This window comes from Haliaeetus leucocephalus, unplaced genomic scaffold (genome assembly GCF_000737465.1).
Source record: "Haliaeetus leucocephalus isolate CR32 unplaced genomic scaffold, Haliaeetus_leucocephalus-4.0 Scaffold140, whole genome shotgun sequence".
Lineage (NCBI taxonomy): Eukaryota > Metazoa > Chordata > Aves > Accipitriformes > Accipitridae > Haliaeetus > Haliaeetus leucocephalus.
In genome coordinates, this window is record NW_010972576.1 from 13,928,707 (window position 1) to 13,950,044 (window position 21,338).

General features: G+C 39.5%; 1 protein-coding gene across 3 annotated transcripts; it reads right to left on the bottom strand.

Moving 5' to 3' along the window:
* Positions 1 to 1,463: 1,463 nt before the first annotated feature.
* Positions 1,464 to 21,101, bottom strand: INTS12 (integrator complex subunit 12). 3 transcript variants are annotated; one of them, XM_010586224.1, is made up of 8 exons: positions 20,982 to 21,101; positions 14,829 to 14,992; positions 12,675 to 12,827; positions 11,952 to 12,139; positions 7,960 to 8,119; positions 6,479 to 6,631; positions 3,739 to 4,131; positions 1,464 to 1,596 (listed from the first exon to the last, which is right to left on the bottom strand). In XM_010586224.1, the coding sequence occupies exons 1-8, from the start codon at positions 21,004 to 21,006 to the stop codon at positions 1,594 to 1,596; spliced, it is 1,239 nt and encodes a 412-aa protein (XP_010584526.1). In that variant the 5' UTR covers positions 21,007 to 21,101; the 3' UTR covers positions 1,464 to 1,593. The 3 variants fall into 3 exon arrangements, with proteins under 3 accessions (XP_010584526.1, XP_010584524.1, XP_010584525.1); XM_010586222.1 differs by lacking the exon at positions 1,464 to 1,596 and having other exon boundaries at positions 3,264 to 4,131; XM_010586223.1 differs by lacking the exons at positions 1,464 to 1,596; positions 20,982 to 21,101 and having other exon boundaries at positions 3,264 to 4,131; positions 14,829 to 15,414.
* Between the last annotated feature and the right edge of the window lie 237 nt (positions 21,102 to 21,338).

Genomic DNA, 21,338 nt, shown 5'->3' on the forward strand with positions numbered 1-21,338 from the left:
GAGAGGGAGCACAAGCTGTGAAGAACAGCTCAGAGGTATAAGCGGGGAGCTGGAAGACCTGATACTTTCTCAACTACCTGTCTTAGTGGTGGTGGTAAAACATTAAGTGTAACCTGCACGTGGTTGGGACAGGTGTGAAGGAGTGTAACAGAATCTGCCAGGATACGTGAAAATAGCTGAAGGGAGGCTTGTGGGTGTAACAGCTAGGTCTAGTTAGGAAAAAGCCATGAATGCCTCTGCAGGAAGCTCCCGAGAGGCAGTCACAGTGCCTACAAACTCCTTTGTAAGGGCAACTGGGTTAAGTGCAAGACCATGCTGGGGCTGGAGAGGGCTTATGTTCTGCAAAATGAAGAGACAAGCTGATCCCACCCAAGTCCCTGGAAGTGGGAATTTAACGTATTCAGCTTGAACAATACCCCCACACAGAGACAAATTCCTCTTCCTCACCCCACACTCCCTGCTTCAAGTTCATAGTATTATTAACAGTTAGGCAGAGGACTCAAGATGCTGCTAGGATACAAGTCACCTTGGACACTGCTGCTGTCTGGATGTAACTCTGCCCTGGCACAGCCTCTTGCAATAATCCTGTGGCATCCACTTCATTTGCTCCTGGAACTGCGACACTAAATGTAAACACAGATATGACAGTTCCTGTGAAAGCTGTGTGGAATACGTCACTCAGTGTAACAAGAAAACTTTTCTTATGCAGGGTTAAAACCCCAGGTTTTTTCATTATTCTTTATGAAAGCAAAATATGAACCCTCATTTTCACAAAGGGCTAAAGGAAAATATTCAGATCTCTAAGCAATCTTTTCTGTTTGAATATTTATGCTACTACAAATATTTCTGACCTATTTTAACAGCTAACATACTTTATATCACTATTTCAGATACTTGCAAATGCACAAAAGAACCACGGGGGGGGAAGGAAGTCAGTGAGTTGAGGAGAAAGGAAGAAGGTTTCTGAATACCTCTGACCCCTGCCCAAATCAAACAAATCCTTTGTCCCATAAATGCTATATGGGAGGTACAGTGGCATATCAGGATCCCTGTTCCAGGTTACATGGATCCTAATACTTGGCCTCCCAAGTTCCAAACTCTGGCCCTTGCGCCTTCAGACACTGTTGGCAGGCTAGCCAACCAGAAACCCAAGCAGAGAGCTTGCCACGGGTCTTATATTAATACGAATCCAACACTGTGCAACATCAGAACTGGTGTGGTGGTTTGTAGTTTTCCCTCTGTCTAATTACAACTCCAGGGATAAAACAGGTACCATAATACAGCTGGGTAGGGTCTGTGTCCTAGCATTTCTTTGTGAGTATGTTTTTGCAGCCAAGAGATCAAAATCAACTTTCTATAAGCTTAAGACTCTTCTAAAACTCCAACATGCCCTGGCCCTTCTCTCTAAATTGCATCTTGAAATCCAACCCTTCTCCCCAGGCTTAAACCCATCTACATACAAGCCTTGAAAGACCCAACACCAATATCCACTTAGAATAAATTCTGTAATACTTGCCAGTAAATTCAAATACAGGGTCTTCCAGCAGATTGGGGAAAGCATACGTGAGCAGAGTCTTCCCTCTGAAATACAAATCACTGAGGGGAAGGGGAAAGAAATGGGACTTTTAGAATACAAGCAATTCATTTGCTACTTTGAGTATCATGAAAGAAGACGTGCACTTGTATGCATCTACTTTTGTTTCTATCTCCTACAGAAATTGCTAGAAAAGGTTTTCCAACTGATTCAAAACTCTGTAATAGATATATTTTTAAAAAAAGCAACAAACCCCTCCCTCCATTAGAAACTACCCCACAGCGCTAGAAAAGGGTTTTTATCTACCAACACTGTCACTAACTACTAAAGAGATTTCTGCCTTTGCTACTTCCTTGTATAAGAAAGCAATAATTTTAAATGATAATCATACACGCTATGGTAGAACAGTTAAGAGACTAGAGGCTTAATTTTCCAAGATAAGTTGGCAAGCAATACTACTTTGACACATGCAAGGCTTGTGAATTTTATAGCAATACTTAACAGCATGGAATACTTAGGTCATCAAAAACTCTTACGTGTTTCAGGTGTGCCAGAAAAGAAGCTAACTTACTGACACCTAAGACAACTCCCTTCATTTTCTTCTATTTTTCCCTCTCTCACATCATCAAAACAATGCGGTTCAATCAGACTGTGCTTTTAATTAAAATATACACTGCTTACCACTTATTTTCCATTCATATTCAACAGGACAATATTAAGGGTCTTTACAGATTAAGAAAGCTTGAAAACTGTTTTGGCACTTTTCCACCCTTTTTACAGGTTAGGGACCATTTATCTTCTGCCAATGTTCTTTTCTCCTCCCTCAGAGAATTACACCACCACCACCACGATGACCCATGAAGTTTCTCACTGTAGATAGAGTTAATTGTCTTCCTAGTAGCTGGTATAATGCTATGTTTTGAGTTCAGTATGAGAAAAACATTGATAACACTGATGTTTTCAGTTGTTGCTAAGTAGTGTTTAGTCTAAAGTCAAGGATTTTTCAGCTTCTCATGCCCAGCCAGTGAGAAAGCTGGAGGAGCACAAGAAGTTGGCACAGGACACATCCAGGGCAGCTGACCCAAACTGGCCAATGGGGTATTCCATACCATGGGACGTCCCATCTAGTATAGGAACTGGGGGGAATCACCGCTCGGAGACTGGCTGGGTGTTGATCGGCAGGTGGTGAGCAATTGCACTGAGCATCATTTGTATATTCCAATCCTTTTATTATTACTGCTGTCATTTTATTAGTGTTACAGTTATTAGTTTCTTTTTTTTTTGTTCTGTTAAACTGTTCTTATCTCAACCCACGAGTTTTACTTCTCTTCCCCAATTTTCTCCCCTATCCCACTGGGTGGGGGGGAGTGAGTGAGCGGCTGCGTGGTGCTTAATTGCTGGCTGGGGGTAAACCACAACAGCAGAAAACCAAAACAGGCCACTTAAAATTCTCACTTTAAATAGAATATGTTGTTTAACCACTAATTTTTGAAATTTAAAAGAAAATATATCTTTTCTGTAAGGAACTGTCTAATTTTGGATAAACTTCATTAACTCCACACAATATAGACAACTCTGAACAGGTGAAGCACTTTAAGTATTGGAAAATGGGGTGAAAGAAAAGCGGCAATGATTTCCCAGATTAAGAATACTTTTATTAATAACATTTAAGAATGACAGTTTCAGTAAGTTCAATTTATTAAGTGTCCACATAAATCTGTTTTTGTTTTTTTTATACTCCAAAATACCCAACTTTTACAATTTCAAGTTTCAGTGCTTTGAGCTAAAAACCAGGAGCATATAATAGTGAATTCCTGCAGCATATTAAATTCATAGATTTGCAAACTCAGAAGGAATACTAGGATTATCAAAGTTTGATCTCCTATATAACATAGGTTTTAGGCTTCCCTGATTTAACTATTGTTTCAGTCCAGTAACCGGGGGGTTTTCTTTAAGAAAAACACCAATGCTGCTGTTTCACAGAACACAGCGAACAAAATTAGCAAGCAGCCATACTACTTCTTGAGTTTCTTTTGAGCAGCCTTCTTCTTGACCATTTGTAACCTTTTCATAGCATTGAGCTGAGATTCCTGAGAGGTCGGGCCTTTTAGGGAGGTTGACTGATTACCAGTATCTGCTGTGGTTTTGCTTGCACTGCCTCCGCTGTTACCTGCAGTCCCACTGTTGCCATTCCCACTGCTCACTTGGCTGCTGGTGCTTGGCGTAGTACTGCTGGGACTAGGAAGACCTACTTTGCTGACGTTGTCACTGCTTACCGAACGGCTAAGAGTGGTTTTCCCCAGTGTCAGAGGTGGAAGAGGTTTCAGCTGAACAGGGTTTGTGCTGTTGTTGGCAGAAGCTATTTTTGACCCTAGTCCTGTTTTGGAAGTTGCCAACCCTGACAAACCCACAGGTTTCTGGTTATTTGAAGAAGCTGCAGGTTTCCCACTGGTGCTCTGTGCTGTTGATCCCAGTTTGGCAGTTGATGGGTTGGCAGAGGAGGTTTTGGCTGCAAAAGCAGCCCATCCTGTAAGGCCACTGGTTGCTGAAGAGGAAACACTTGTACTGGCTGAGTTCCCCGAAATTGCCGCTGAGGTCTAAAATAAATAAAGCACTCTTATTATAGCAGAACCTATTTGTGTAACACATCACAGCAGGAATAGATTTAGCCTCTGCTTCAGTTCTTTTCCCAGGAACACCCAGTGGACAATATTTCATCACTGGTCACTACTGTTAAAGTATTAACAAGAAAAGGAAAGGATGCCAGCTGCAGCCAACTTTTAATTTCTCAGCCACATAAAATCAACATTACCTCTTCTTCCCTTTCTTCTATACAGCCAGCAGGCTATCATATGGCATTGTGATCCCCCCCTTAAAGTCTAAAAGATGGTTTAACTGAAGTAACTACAAAATCCCCAGATTTGTGAAGTATAAAAAAGCGAGGCAAGCCACCACCTTTTATTGTTTACTGTCGTTAGCTGGTGTCACTTTTTAACAAGATGAGAGATGCTCAGACAAAAATCAGACACTGAGCCATTAAGTATTGCATTTATTACAGTCTTCTGGTCAAAGTAGCAGTGTCTAAACTTTTTACTTCCCTTCCCTCCTCTTGGTTCTTAGCAGCCTGTACCATAGATACAATTTAAAAAAAAAAAAACAAACCAAAACAAAGTCACTGGACTTCTTTCCTGTAGTCTTCCCATTCAGGTACTGCAAAAGACAAACTTACTGCAAACATGGTTTTCCTTGCCTGCAAAGTGCTATACCACATTAACTGCAGTTCCCACACCTCAAACCCTGTAATCGCCAGTTTTCAGATGGGGATACTACACACATTGAATTATAAAACCAGAGTTATACTAACCGGCAGAGTCAAAATGGAAATTAAAACCCTCTATTTGAGTAATACTCCTTCTATAATATATCCAGACAGTTTCTAAACAGTAAAGATGATGGATGAAATTGGGCCTCACTCTTACAACCTGTTTAGGCCCATAAATAACTCTGCTGAAGTGAAAAAAGTTATTCACAAGTGTAGGTGCTTGAGCAATAGCCATCATATTATTCATGCTGGTTTTCATCCAGGCAGAGCAATGGCAAACATAACTTTGAGCACATGAATAACTGCTTTCATTCTCAGTTAAAAATGTGTTTTCCTAGGTAAAGGTCATGCTTTGTTAGACTACTATGTTATTTATTACACTGCTTCTGGTTTACCACCTTTGACCAACTTGTGACAATATATATTAAATAACTTGGAGAAACAGAAACATGAGGCAACATATATAAGAAGCAGCAGCCTCCTAAATTAGATCTCTCAGAGTCAGCTAGAGTTTCCCTATTACAGAATCATAGAACCATCTAGGCCAGAAAACACTTTCAAGATCGAGTCCAACTGTTAACCCAGCACTGCCAAGTCCACTATTATCATGAGGAGAAGCCTTCTATCAAAATATGCATATATTACTTGATCACAGAGAGCAAATCATATCTTTTATACAATTCATAGAATGGTTTCGGTTGGAAGGGACCTTAAAGATCATCCAGTTCCAACCCTCCCCCCATGGGCAGGGACACCTTCCACTAGACCAGGTTGCTCAAAGCCCCATCCAACCTGATCTTGAACACTTCCAGGGAAGGGGCATCCACAGCATCTCTGGGCAAGCTGTTCTGGTGTCTCATCACCCTCGCAGTGAAGAATTTCTTCCTAATATCTAATCTAAACCTACCCTCTTTCAGTTTAAAGACATTACCCCTCATCCTATCACTACAGTCTCTGTTAAAGAGTCCCTCCCCATCTTTCCTGTAGGCCCCATTTAAGTACTGGAAGGCTGCTGCAAGGTCTCCTCGGAGCCTTCTCTTCTCCAGGCTGAGCAACCCCAACTTTCTCAGCCTGTCCTCATAGGAGAGGTGCTCCAGCCCCCTGATCATCTTCATGGCCCTCCACTGGACCCACCTGAGCAGGTCCATGTCTTTCTTATGTTGGGGGGCCCCCAAGCTGAATGCAGTACTCCAGGTAGGGTCTCACCAGAGCAGAGCAGAGGGGCAGAATCACCTCCCTCGACCTGCTGATTACGCTTCTTTTGATGCAGCCCAGGATACAGTTGGCTTTCTGGGTTGCTAGCACACATTTATGAGAATTTCTACTTGCGTAAAATATTAAAAAAATCTGTAAAGTAAATTCTGTTCTCTCCCTTGTAACAAAAAACCACCATCAAGAGCTGGTTGCTTTAGGGACTTACAGTTGAATTGAGGGTTTTTTCCCCCCACTCTTTTAGTGTTAATGCAAAACACTATGCTATGCTATGGTACTACTCAGTACACATAGTATAGCACACTATTTTCATTCATGGTTCCTGTGAGAAAAGATTGGTCTAACTGAAAAAACGATAATCTATGCAGTGAAATGCAAACTCCTCCTCTGGAAAATTTGAACTACATTACCTTGACTTCAGTTCTCTTGAATGCTAGAAAAGTTGGTGGGGTCTCAGGTTTTAACTTAATTTCTGGCTTCTTGACCAACGGATCCTTCACAGCTGGTGCAACTGAAACCACCGCAGGAGCTGGTTTTTGAGGTGGTTTTTGTGTCTTCTGAGCCTGTGTAAGTGGTAGGAAAAAACCCACAAATAAGTCATGGGCCCCATAACATTGACTGTTTTGACTGTTAACAAAAAAGCATGAGCATTATCAGATTGCAATCTAGCCTTTACAATTTCAAGCTGAATGGTGCCTGAGAAATACAGTAATAGGGGATGTGGAGGTAGTGCTGAGTATGCTACTAGGGACAGAGTCCAGCCAAAAGGCATACTGAACAGGACTTGCTACTTCAGCATGGAAAGAGCAGCAGTGTTGACACTTAGGGAACAGGAAAGCACTGGGCCTCCACAGAAATAAGGCAAAGACAGGTGAACTTGAGGAAGACAGGGACATAATCCAGCAGTACTGGGATGCAGGCTGCAAGAGTCTGCTAAGTGGCAGGTAAAATGGTAGAGTTTATGCTGAAACAAAAAAAAGGAAAGGGCATGTTGAATGGCTGCAATGGCTATCTTGTGCAGTAACTGACCTCAAGCAAACACTCCTCTGAGTTCAAAGGCCTGATGATCATCAGAATAATCATGTATTTCAGTCAGTGATGATAACTTCTAGGCCAGGATCTTACACTGCCTTCTTTTCTTGTTTCTTAGTAGAGCCATTTCAACAGATAATTTGCTAAGTTATCACAGAACAGTTCCAAAACAGAACACATTTTCTGTTGTATAAAAGGGTTTGATGTTAAAATGTCAGAACTAAACTTGTGTGAACTAATGGTTAATGTTTTATGCACCCAAAGATGCTTTCTTACTCTGATCTTTGTTTCTCATAATGAGATGAGTGGGATTCCTGTGGGATCAGAAATAATTAGTCTCCTTCGACAAGAAATTAACATGCATATCAATCAAAACAAAGGGATTTTTTTTCCTGGAATGTGCTACCCTCAGCTTATAGTTGAGCCTGAGAACACTCAACACTTAAGATCTGGACAGAAATTTGCAGTCTTGTCTTACAGGAAAACAACCATTCATGTCCAAAGCTGAGAAAAAAACTAAAACTGTAGGGCTATTGGGTAGACATGTACTAAAAACTGAGTATCACTTGAAATAAAAAAGTTTTCAGTTGCTGCTTACCAAGTAGGAAATAATCCTATTTCACTCTTCTTCACTCAACTTCCGCTTTTTTAAAAAAGCTTGGTTTAAGCAGCACATTACAGAATACTCTTTGAGATGCTACATTAAAAAGCACAGCTACAGTAAGGGAAGCACTGCTGAGAAAAATGGTTCTCCAACATGCTTCCAAACAGTTCTGCAACCCATAAGATACGCTCATGTATTAGAAACAGCCTGCTGTATTCAAATAGTGCTCATACGAGACAAAAAACTGACTCCTACCATTCTCTTCATCTGCCTGGTACAGCGGGCACAATACCATACAAGTCGAGGATCATTCACTTCCTTGTCTGTCACCTGAGGTTTATGGCAATCCTGGTGGTAGAGATTATGGCACTCCTGACACTCCACTAGCTGATTCCCAGAAGTAACTGTCATTTGCCTGCAGAGCAAATAGTTAAGAACAGATTATGGAAGAAAGCACTTAAAGGATTATCCAATTGTTACAAATTTTGCAAGGCTTAAGATAAAAACTAAAAATATTTCTGCTTTCACATATATTTTCTACCTGTGGCAAATGAAATATATTCCTTTTCTTCCTGTATGAGTTATTCCTAATATTTTAGAAATTTTGTATTTTTTAAAAGGTAATTTCTTTCAAGAAAATCTAAAACTTCTATACTGTTAAACATGTGTATAAGACACTTGATCTCTCCGTTTGTTTTTTATGCTAGAAATGTAAGTCTCACCTGCTTTGCTTCACCCGGGCATTTTATGGATACCTCACTGTACACCAATTATGGCTTCCTCATTATATTATCCTAGTCTACATTTGGATAATTTTGCTGTAGGCTGTAGAGCATTACAGTTCAAGAACCAATAATTTCTCAATGACAAGCCTGTAAGAGTGCTTTCTACTACAGAATTTAAAAGCATCATCATCCAAGCTATACACTACTTTAAAGACATTTATTAGCCATCCTTTTGGTCCCTACTACACAAACAGACACTTGGAAGTCAAGATAATACCAGAATCATGGAAAGATGGAATAGCAAGGATTAACTGTGCAGTCCTGCCTTGAAGCAAACATGTAAGCTGGTGATGAGGACTTAATTTTGTGTGGGCCTCTGGTGAAAGTAATCACGCTGTATAAATGACAAATTAGTGATATACACATGACTGGGAGTATGTCTGTGAATTAGCCAAATACCATTTTCCTAATGATTTCTTCTTTCAGATGACAAATCAAGCTATTTAATTGCTAAGCTGCTTTTGCTCATATCCCTGAGGAGCAGGTACTCAGGTAACCATGGAAACTCTATTTGTAGATGGGTGGGGAAAGGTAATACCTTATTTCTTTATGTAACAGGAAAATGAAGTCTGAAGGTATTGTCCATATGAATACTAGGACATTTTCTAAGAGATATTTCTCCTTTAAACAGGCTATTTAAAAACAGAGGGAGAAACCTTTCTGAAATTCCAGGGCCCATTATTTTAGATGCAGGATATTTCAAAAGCCATTTGGTTTGTTTCTTATTCCTAAATAAACTGGGTCAGAACAAGCATTGATGTTTCAACCCCATGTCTCAAGGGAGGAGACTCACCCTATTTTAAAATTACAAAGAACAATCCCAGACTGATTAAAAAAACATGAACTCTTCGTGCCCAGAAACAAGTTAAACCAGAGTTATTTTTAAATGATAACCACAAAACAAGCCTAATGATTTTTTACCTTCAGAAAACAAACAAAAAAGTATTCATAAAAAATAAGGTTGTTCTTTCAAAACCAGGCTTTTTTAAAGACATATATTCTTTGCTTTTTTTGAGAGACAGAGTTCACTATCATCTGCAAACTGCGTGTAGTATTTCTTCTTCGTAAGAACTGAGAAGCCATATAACTGATGAGTCTTGTTTTTCTAAGATCTGCAGGTATTGGAGAGGGTGAGGTTATTTGAATACTCCCTCTCTCCTTATACCTAACTTGATATAAAAGAACAAAAAGAAAAACACCACAGGCATCAACATTTAGTACTCCTAATCACCATAAAAATACATTGGACACTTGGCAAATCTTGAAGAAACATTTAATGTCTCTACTTTAGTTTTTACATCTATAAAAAAGGAATAGTTAATATTTAAAAGCACTCTTGCATTTGTGAACCCACAGCTGGGTTCTTGTTGTCTTCTAAAGCAACATAAATATAAAGCCTTTGGCTATGAACCCTGCCTACCCTGCAATTGGACATGATTTTTTCATTCACAACTGAATGAGTTGTTAAAAGATCTCATTTTCTAATACTATTCATACTTGAGTTATTTTACAGAGTATCCAGTGCTTTTATATTTCATACATACTGGGATGTTATTATTTTGGCTCAAGATGGCCAACCCCCAAAAGGGCCCACATGTTGAAAGCTGAGCAGTAAATAGTGGAATACTGTCTAATCAATGTGTTGGATTTAGAAAGTCTGAAGCACGACTACTCTGAAAAACACCCTGTCCAGTGTGAGCTGGAGGTCAAGAACCACATGACATCTGTTCCAGCAGGTTTCACGTAAAATGGAAACAAATCCTGACCATTGAGTGACCATAGCCATCCCCTCTCTAATGGGTTGTTTCTTTCTCTCCTGTGCCTTTCCATCCCTCTGGCATCAGGTTAATGAGAGCTATTTTAGTTAGCCAGGATAGATGCATCCTTTGCAAGAGCACTATGAATTTGTGACCACTATTAGCTAGAAGCAACACCTTCAGCGGCCAGGTTAAACATTGACTGTGGAACAGCTAATGGAACCACATAGCTGGCCTAAGCTTTTCAAAGCAAAGTCTGGGCCATGCTAGGCACAGTAGCTGCGTTTTCTTTCTTTACCTTCTTTACCTTCTTTACTTTGTAGGCATTTCTCATCACGTCTGTGTTTTCCTTTGCCAGAGAAGATGCAGAATTAATAATCCACAGCAGCTCAAGACTGTCTAAACAAAACTTTTCTTTATCCCCTCCTGCCAAATAAGCTAATACCATACTGGTTTTAGTAGCATTTTAACATACTGCTGAACAGGGCTTTCCCCCTTTAGGAGACACGAAAAATGGAATTTGCAGGAAGAAAGGTAAAATTGAAATATTTATTTCATATTTCAAATGTTTTAACTGTTCTTCCTTTTTCAAAGTCTATAATAAAAAATAAAACATTTGAGCTAACACATGGGAATGTGACATAAAAATCTCATCAGCCCACAATTGGTTAACAGTATAATTAACTGTAACAATGGAAATTTATCCTCCCTGGACTGGAGACACTTCCTTGACCACAGAAATGACTGAAGAACAAAGTTATAAAGCACAGTTTCCCAACTGACTTAAGCTGAGCTAAAATACATACTGCTACCAAAAGGCCAGTCCCACCTTCCTCTCTGTCCTGGCTCTACATTCCTGCATCCACACACGTGCCAGCATAAGCATTTACACTCACCAAGCTGACAAAAACCTAAACCTACTGAAAAACCCAAGTGGAGAGCTGATCCAGAAGCTGATTCAGCTGATCACAAACCTGTGCGGGCAATACACCCCCTAAACAGGACAGGGAAGGAGGTACATTGGGAGAGCCAAACTGTTCCTTTTGGCAGCAGTGGGGACTTACAAAGATATAAATCATCTGTGAAATCAAATCCTGATTCGAGTGTTTTGATCCCAGGATGGATATTCAAAAGCGTATTATATGCTTCCATTAACACTAAATGTATTGCTAGCAGAATGTTATTAAGATCCAATTTAGAGCCCTTACTGAAAAGTAAGAAGAACCTGTCTTGACTGCAAGATATATTTACACTGTTAACTGAAAAAACATGGCTATGTGTAAATTGATGTCAAATGATTATGAAGAGAGGAGCAAGACATACAGATCTCATAACAATACCACTTAAAAATGTTTACAGAAGAGAACTGATTTTTTTAAAATGATAAGCATTAGCCATTAATATTTTAACTTGTTTTCCAGTAATTAAAAATCAGTATTTGTCATGATGGGTTTTGCATCATGGCTAGCTTTATTATTTTTCAGTTGCCCTTTTCCTGAAGAAGAAAAGTTAGTTTTCTCATTAAGTGTTCCATCTTCAAGAAATCACTCTTATTCATGAAGGATGCTTAAATGTATTATTAATTTTGGATATGTGCTTAAGTGATTTCCAGAATAAAAACTACAGGAAGCATTAACTCAATAGTACACAATTTTTAAAAAACCAAAGGTAACTACACAATTGCAATGAAGCAATGTTGACTTACCTGCAAACAACACAGGCTAAGCCCATTTCCATAGCAAAGTCATCAGCACTGGTTTCCTCAAAGCTAGATAAATCAGGCATGGATAAATCCTTGCTTGTCTGAACTGTAATAGGAGAGGAACGAGCCTCCTGCTTCTCTAGCCTGGGCTTCTTTGGTGTATCAGCTCCTTCAGCGGTATCCCCTTTTATCTATTACACACATACACAGAGCGAATGTGAAAATGCAAAAACCTAATGTATATTATTAAAATGAGAAAATAACTGGAACAATTAGGTTAGCAGTATAAGGTGGTGTACTTTACACAGCGTACACACAATGTATTTTCCTTAGATACATATTTTCTTCAAAATATTTATGAATTAGAAGCTCAAGTCTACTTTTTGTACTTCGCCACAAAATCCTTGAAAAAGCTTTAGGAATCCCACATTTCAGCGTGCTACATTTTAGTAACCTCTTATTATCAGGATATTTAAAACACAGAGTCACAGGAGGGGACATTTAAAGGTCCAACCCCCCTGCAACGAGCAAGGAAAACATTCACAGAATAAGTATAACAAGACTTTTGTTAGATTGCCTAAATGGCAACATGATTCGATAATGCAGCTCATAGGCTACGCACCATTAGATGAGTTGACTTACACTGGTTGAAAAGGAGAGCTTTTGTCTAAAACATCGTCAAGTTTATTAACCAAGTTATTTCATTAGAGAACAAAAATTACTTACTTTATCAGCAGATCTCTTTTCTGTTTCTTTTTTCACCTTTTCTGATGCAGTGGGCTTGCCATTGCTGTTGCCAGAAGGCAAACTAGAAGAAGCTTTAGGCTCTTGCTTACTGGAAATAGGTTTGGTAACAGATACTTTTGGTTGCTCTACTTCCTAAAAAGAGAAAAAAACCCCTGAAGGCAAACGCTACATTTGAGTTACTTCCTCTTTTGCAATTAGTTAGATAAAAGGATAGGCAAACAACATGCCATACAACATTGATCATCTATATACACACTTTTTTTTTTAAACATTTCTTAAATATTTTCATATCACATCGACAAATTAGTGTGTTTAAGCTGCAGTCAATTATTAAAACCTTCCCTTATCCCTCACCTTCCAGAGGAAAAGGTGCTCCTTTTCCAAAGACAGATCCTCTTTGGAACATTAATTAAAAAGGAAAACTTTTCTGCTTTTAAAATTCAAAGAGATAATGAACACAAATTTTCAGATAGTTCCGAGGACAAAATTCAATACAAGCTGAAAATTTAAGTTGACATCTGATGTCACCAGACATCAATACTTCATTCCCTCATGGAGTAAAATATTGACCTCCGCTTAATCTCAGTCCATATTCACCTACCAGATTAATAAATTGAGATCTCAACAGAAATCAATAGTTCTTATTAATGATGCAATTAGTGTCAGCAATGGATAATAAGCAAGCGAGTCTGTAAATGAGTGATTAATCATGCCAATGTGCATGAGCAAGGTACCCGCCCCCAGCTTGGTAAGAAGGGAGTAATTCTCTGCTGTATACTGGGATGGGTTCTGAGCTTCAACCCCCCTGCACCAAGTTTGCTGACTTCTTTTTGCATCTAGAGTCAGAAATGGATTTCCTCGTCTGCCTGACTGTGGTAATCCTGTGCTCCTTACTCTGTTCTTGGATTTCATGGTCAACCACAAATTAATCCTGCAGCCTGAGAACGCAAGGAAAGGAGTTCTTATACGTTTTTCCATTTCTAAGCTTTGCAGTCCAGCTGATACTGGAGACACTCAGTCTTCTGGCCTGAGCCTCAGTCTCACCTGAGGGCAGGTGACTACCAGCCCAGCTGTTACTAGAATTGGCTTCCCAAGCCTCTTAGCACTATTATGTGGCTCCCTGCTTCCTCTTTAAACCACAAACCAATGCTTCTTTGAGCTCTGACATAGAGGGCATCTGAGACTTTTGAGACCTGTGTTAGAGGGAACTGCAGTTTAGGTTTCAGGGAGTTAACAATTTGAATAAAAAGGAGTTAGACCACACAGTACAAGCATGATGTATGCTGTAGCAGTAATAGTGCCTTTTAGTTATTTGGAACCACATACACATAGAGATGAAATATTACTAATGTATCAGCATACAGATAATCATTAGAACATACCAGGCTGACTTCTAGGCATCCTAGGGGAGAACACTACCTCATTATCCATATGGCAATACGTAGCAGCATAAGGATGTCCCCGCTTGGTTATTTCCACACACTAACCTCAGATTCAAATATTCTCTCTAGCAGGTGTTTAGTGATTTTCAGTATATGAAAAATAATGTTTGTCCATTGGATGGCAATGGTTTCAGCCTACAAATCATTTCTACTTTGAACCATTTGGTGGTTTTCATTCTCATATGACTTCATCAACAGAATTTCAAGAAAAGAGATCCAGCTTTATCAGCAAATAGCTTATTTTGTTTCATATTTATCTGTGGCAAAAATAATCTGCATTTTAAAGACCTTTTAGCTCTGATTGTAGCTGGAAAAATACATAATTTTGGGTTCACCTTAGATAGCATGTATGATAGTTTACGAACAAAAATGCAAAAACCAATATAAAAGTGAATACAAAAAGTACTATTACAAAGTCACAAGACTTGCAATATAGCGTTGAATATCTCTCTTACAGGTCTGGGTATACCAACAAGGTAAAGATTTTTTTTTTTCCCCATTAACTTCAATTAATCAAACAGATTATGTTGCATAAAAGGGGAACTATAATATGAACATTCCATAATTACTTTTTCTTTTTCCTCAATTTCTGAATCTCTTTTAACTTTTCAGCTGTAAAAGACTACCTAGGAATAGCAGGAGCTTTAAAAAACAACATACAAAAATGACCCATGCTCTCCAATACCAATACCTTCTGAGATGGACGATAGCTTGAGTCAGTTCCTCTGGCCAAAGACTCATCAAGAAGCGCTTTCAGCTTTTCAGCAGAGTCCTTACTCTTAGAATGCAAGAAGCCCAGGGCTTTCAGAAAAATGGGATCAAGCTCCAAGTTCACTGTAGCAGCCATAGTGGTGTCTTTGGAAGAAGGGAGGGGGTGGAAAGGAAAACAATGACAACTTTATTCAGATGGAGGATAACAGCATGTGGTTAACTCCCTCACAGAAGATTTTTTTTTGTGTGCGTGTAAAATGAAATGATATTAAATCACAGCAAGGATGATACGTGAAGTAATTATCATCATTAGAAAATGACTGATTGTGAATCTCAGAGCTGCGGAACTTGAATTTGGCTTTACATCTGAAGTGATGTCAAATTCGTTCTTTGGCATATCTGATGTTCAGAAACTAAACTCATCATACTTATATAAATGGAATCAATATTCCGTATTCTTGATATTCCATACATACAGAATATTGAAAAGTACGCAAAATAAGCATAAACCTCAAGAAAAGCAATTACCACCCTCTTCCTTAACATTATTTGCACATGCAGTGATTTCTATCTCATTGCTCATTTAAGAATAACAAAGAAAAATCTCTCACTTGTAGAAAAATTAACTTTTGAAACTTCTGAAAAGAACAGCTCATTGTAACATATGATACAAGAGATATAAACCAGTAGTATATGATTTTATACATATACAAAAAATCTGAAAAAATACATTGTCCATTTTTAAATTTAGCTGAAATGGTGAGAAAATTCATAACTCAGATTGTGATTTATCCAACTCCCCTTGCAATAGCCTAGGTTTTCATGTCAAGCAATGACTAACCAGAGCTCTAAGATGCCACAGTGTCAACGTAAATGGAATAAAGAAAGGAAGAGGTTAGAATGAATTAAAAAAAAAAAAAAATGTTTGCTTCATAGCAACACATTCCTGCACTCTGGAGCCTTCTCTGTTAATTTCTTTAATAAAAGCTCTAAGGAACTGTATTTACATCAGAAATTGTCCCTACAAAGATAGATAGCTCTCTAACTTAATCAGTAACTAACACTTAATAATTTAAGAAATAATATGGGAAGGGAAGTTTCCTGCTCTTTTCCAAAATGGATGAGAAGTGGTATTGTTAATGATCCCTTCAAATCTCATTTGAAACGCATCAGGATGTTTTTTTGTTTGTTTTGTTTTTTAATACAGTAATCTAGAAGATATTCTTGAAAAGGCTTTCATCGGTTCTGTTCAAAAGCCCTGCCTGGACAGCTTTTTCAGCCCGAGCTTCCAAGGTTTTGTCAGATGAATTCCTTTTGATATTCAAGGCAGTGAACTTTTACCTCTCTGGCCAAAACACCAGCAGCGGCAGCCTGCTCCCTCAACACTTTCCTAGAAGTCTCCAGGAACCTTTATCTCATGCTGAGCTTTCACAAGACACCAGAGAATCGCTTGACTGAGATCATCAAGGAGTTCAACATACAGTAGACTTCATAGGGATTTTATCAATGGACCCAGCAGAGAGTTAAGAATCCTCTTCAAGAGCCTCTTCTCTCTTTCTTAATCTTTGCTACTTGTCAAATAATTTGCTGGTGGCCACAGAACTTCTGCTAGTAAGTACTACACACCAGTTACTCTGCTTTTTCACTGATCAAGCAGAGACTGCGGCGCAAGCCCCGTAAAGACAATTCTGTCTCTCTCTGATGTTTACAAAAAGTGAATTCAATGTGTGTGGAAAGCACGTACCCTCTTTTTTTACATGTCTCTCTCTGATAAATTTTCAGGCTGCTCCGGAGTTCTGTGGGTGGGTTACCTCTCCCATTTCTTTGTTCTGTAAATATGTCTTCCAAGTTTCAGTACCATATAATCTTAAATTAGGACTCTGCAAAACCTTCTGTTGAGTGACAACAGTAGAATTAAAACACTGATTTCAGAAATTTCAAATAATTCCCTGTTAAAAAAATCCTTTAAGTTCTTTTCTGAGGCTTCTTCTAGGAATATATATTTGTGTACGTAAGGAACAAGTAGCCTCAACAGTCATTAGCAGCCAATACAGGATGCCTGCAGTATTTAGAGAACAAGTGTAAGCATACTAATTCCATTTTCATCTTTCTGAAGGTAACACTTCCCAGATTTATTTCTAGCTCTCGCTGTCTTTAGAAAAAGACATCTATTGTAAAGGAACTGTTAAAATCCAAATTTCAAAAGGGTTCACTGTATTTATTCTTTTATTTGCGTATGAAATCACAGGAATTCTTTCTCTGTTGTCAAGGGTGAATTATTATGTCATAGGCTACTGCAGTTATAACTAACATCACAAGAAATTTCTCATGGGAAGGGAGGAAACTGGGCTTCTTAAATAGTTCAAGTATGCTCAGTTTAGGCATATATTTTCAAATTAAAAAAAAATCTGTTTGTAAGTTGAAGAAGGTAAGTATATTTAATGGAAAGATGAACACATCAATAGCCGTCTTAAAAACAGCATCATCTGAAAAAAGTAAATTGATAAGTATGTTCTCCTTACTGGACCACAATAACACAACTGTCAAACAGGCTAATACCAATAACTGGCCTGGTCTGAAAGGCAAATTATTGCTTTTGGTGGTGGCTTTTTCCAGATGTTTACAGATCAGAACAGTGGTTTGATACTTATAATCCTAAGATCCAATTACATTCATTCATGTTTTCATTCCTAAACTGCTCCTCTGGTGGTGAAGTCAGCATATAGCAACTTGATAGCCTTGGAGCAAGAACAGTACAGTGTTTTAGCAATGATACCACAGGTTATTCTGCGCGAGAATTCTCCTTGACTTTCTGGTTGAAGTGGAATCTTTGTGCAGAACATAGTTCAAATGTTGTTTAGGAAAAAGAAATAGGAAAAAAGTGGGTATGACACTGTCTTTTGTGCAGCAGTTTGATAATGCAGGTGTGACATTAGAGGGCTGTATTACAATCCTTGAACCCAGAGCAGAACTGATGTTGCACAAAGCAGTAACGGTAGGGAATACGCAGGCAACTCCTGGAGCAGGGACAGGAACTCAGGTGCACCCTCTTGCAACTAAGCATCAACCCATTAGCCCAGCCCTAAAGGCACCTTTGTCAGGTTAGGTCTCTGTTTGACACTTCTTCACTATTGTACAAACTGTTTGACAATGGATGGACAAGACCAAATACAAGGTAACAAAACTCTCTGAAGTATCTGAGATAATATTAAAAATCCTACAATGGACAATCATGGAGTGACCTCCCAATGCAGACTACTCTAAGTGGCTTAAATCCCTGTGGGGGAAAAAAAAAGTTAATTAGTGGGTTGTTATTCTTAAAACATCTGACAATTTTTTGAGTCTCTCATTTCTTCAGCATACTATTGTCTTCTGCCAAATACATACAAGCTTAATTGAGCACTATGAAGAATATGTGGTCTTCCAATTTAATAGACCTATTAGACTTCCAGGGTGTAAGAGACCCTTTCTTTTAATTTATTTGCCAGCTATTATTTTGCATGCCTACACATGCATTATCTTATTCATCATAACTTTCAGTTAAATGGATCTACTTACATTACGTTTTCAGGTATGGTAATATTTTCATCCATCTGTTTCTAAACTCCTATTTCTACTATTTTCTGAGACAGGTGTGCAATGAAGATATTTTTCCAAGAAAGTGCACACCTTCAATTTATATTGCAATGCTATTATCAAACCCATTCTTTATAAACTCAGCAATACTTTTATTTTTCACTGACACTGGTGATTAAAAGGACTTTCACTAACATATCCTTTTCAGCTACCTTCAACATTGGTAGCAGTTAACTTGCAACCCAGTAACATGAAACAATAGCACAAAATTCCTTCCAATGCACTCCACTGCGTTCATCAATAATTAATTTCACTTGCCATCATAATATCAATTCACTCCCGCCCCGCCCCCCAAGCCCTTTGGATTCTTCTGTTCCTCAGGATTTTCTCTCTTCCTGACTAATAACTGTGACAGTGGCAGGTTTTGCTTATTTACCAGTAATGCCTTTTCCAGACCACTTTCAGATTTAATGTAAGTCTTAATAAAGTAGATCAAGGAAAATCTTAAAAGCAGGAAAAACTGAACTTCTATCTTCAGTTTTTGTTTTAGTATCTTAATCAGGACTTGATTCATGACAATATAATTTCTCAGTTATCTCCCATGAGGGATACTTCAAAACGCATACACTTTAGTAGTCCAGACAACTGTATTAATCAGTTCTTATTTATTTGACATCTTCTCCAAAGAATTTTAGAAGACTGGAGTAAAATCTTGTGCTATGGAGTTACTAGTACTGGCATCCTTCATTTTACATTCTATTCTACAGCATCTTTTATACTGTACTTTTAAATTAATATTTCAATCAATATCACAGTAACCTGTTTATCCAAAATTTCTAAGATTACACTACTGCCCTATATTTGCTGTCTTCTGTTCCTCACAAACAATACATTATTTAAGTATCACAGAATCCTTCAGTTTGGAAGGGACCGCAAGTGGTCACCCTGTGCAACCTCCTGCTCAAAGCAAAGTCAACGCTTTGAGGCCCCGGACTTTGTCCAGTTGGATCTTGAAAACGTCCAAAGACAGAAATGTGACAAACCTTCTGGGCAACCTGTCCCAATGCCTAACTGTCCTCATTTCCTTACTTTGAATTGTAACCTCCCCTGTTCCAAGTTGTGCTGTCTCTTGTTCTTCTGCAGTGCACCCGAGTAGAAAGACTGGCTCTATCTTCTCAATAATCTCCTCCTAGGTATATAAAGGCTTCCATTAGGTCTCCCTAAGCCCACGGGAGATGACATCCAACACTCTCCCTTCATCTTCAGATCTAGTTATTTTGTCACAGAGGACAATCCAGTTGGTCAGGCTTGATTTATCCTTGGTAGATCCCAAGCTGGCTATCCCCAGTCACCACCTGGTCCTTCTTATGTCTACAAATGGCTTCCCTCCATGATCTTTCCACAGGTGGAAGGAGTAAGGCTAACCAGCCTGTAGTTCTCTGGATTGTCCTTCTTGCTGTTTTTGAAGATGAACTTAAGACTTGCCTTTCTCCAGTCTTGGGGATCTCCCCAATCTCATGGCCTTTCAGTAGCTTCGTGAAGTCACTGTCAGCTCTCAGCACCCTTGAATTCAGTCCCCTTGGGCCCATGGACTTGTCAGGTAAAAAATTCCTGCTTCAATCCTCTTCCCCAACTTGTAGTTCCTCCTCTCCTTGAGCCTTGCCTTGTGGCAAAAGTCCTGGGAGACCTTATTGGTGAAGTCTGAGCCAAAGACGACATCAACTATCCCACCCTTATCTGTGTCTGCTGTCACCAACACATTTGTCCCACTCAGCAGCAGCACCATGTTTTCCTTGTGAATCCTTTTCCTGATAAACAGCATCTCGTTACCGTTGACATCTCTTGCTAGTTTTAAATCTAGCTTAGCTTTGGCTTTCCTAACACCATCCCCACATGCCTGGGCAATATTTCTACATTCCTCCTTTGTAGCCTGTGTCTCCACTTCCACCTCCTGTATACGTCCTTTTTGCACTGGAGCTCTGTCATGAGTTCCCTGTTTGATCAAGCCCTTTTCCTGTTACATCTGCCTTACCTTTCTACAAAATGGTTTTGTCCTCATGAATAGCTGTGCTGCCACAAAAATCAGTTTTACAAAAAAACATTTATCCAAGTAAGCGAGACAATTGTACCTATGCAACCGAGATTTGCTAATCCCTGCTACCACCAAGCTGCAATATTCTGCAAAAATGCACCTGAAGATGCTGTTTAAACAGATGGCGCTGCTCATTGGTTTGAGTCACGGGTAAATTCATTACATGTCCATTATTGTTTTCACCTTTCCCTAATTCAAGGCCTACCAAAATTTATCAGGTTTACAGATTCCCTACATATCATCCTCGCGGTGATTTCTCGTCGGAAGAGCCAAACTGTAGTTAAAACTGAATTTCTGAATTAGTTACGCTGAAGCCACGACCCGATCCTTTGCAACATACTTGCCGCAAATTTCTCCCTGACATTTCCTTTAAGAACGAAGGAAAGGCCTCTCATCCAAAAGCAACCCTTTAAAAATAAAATGCTTAAAAGAAGAAGCCGCCGCCACCTCTTAATCAAGCAGTACCTTGTACTACGGTTGAACGTTGCATGCCCTGCGTTACGCATACATCACCTCTATTGGCTTGGGCTGCTTCTTCCGAACCGCCGCCCCCCCCCGCGGGCCAGCGCCGCCTTCCTTACGGCTCCGCGGCCGCTGCCCGTCCCGGCGGCCGGAGGGGAACCGCCCCCCCCCCCCCCCTCCCCTCCCGGTGTCGTTACGGCGCTAACGACCGAGTCCGCCCACACCGGTGTCAAACGCCCGCGCCTCCCCGCCCCAGGGCGGCTCCCCACGGATCGGCGCCCGCAGCTGGAAACCAGTGCCCCGGACACGCTGCCCCGTAGGCGGCGCGAAGCGAGGGGCTGCTGCCGGGGCGCTCCCCCG

Bases quoted from the DNA above. Each gene is read 5' to 3' on its own strand.
- INTS12 (XM_010586222.1), bottom strand. From the start codon at position 21,006: ATGCAACGTTCAACCGTAGTACAAG. The intron at 14,993-20,981 runs GTACTGCTTGAT...CTTCTTCCAAAG, and splicing joins ACGTTCAACCGTAGTACAAG to ACACCACTATGGCTGCTACA. The intron at 12,828-14,828 runs GTATTGGTATTG...TTCTCTTTTTAG, and splicing joins GCTATCGTCCATCTCAGAAG to GAAGTAGAGCAACCAAAAGT.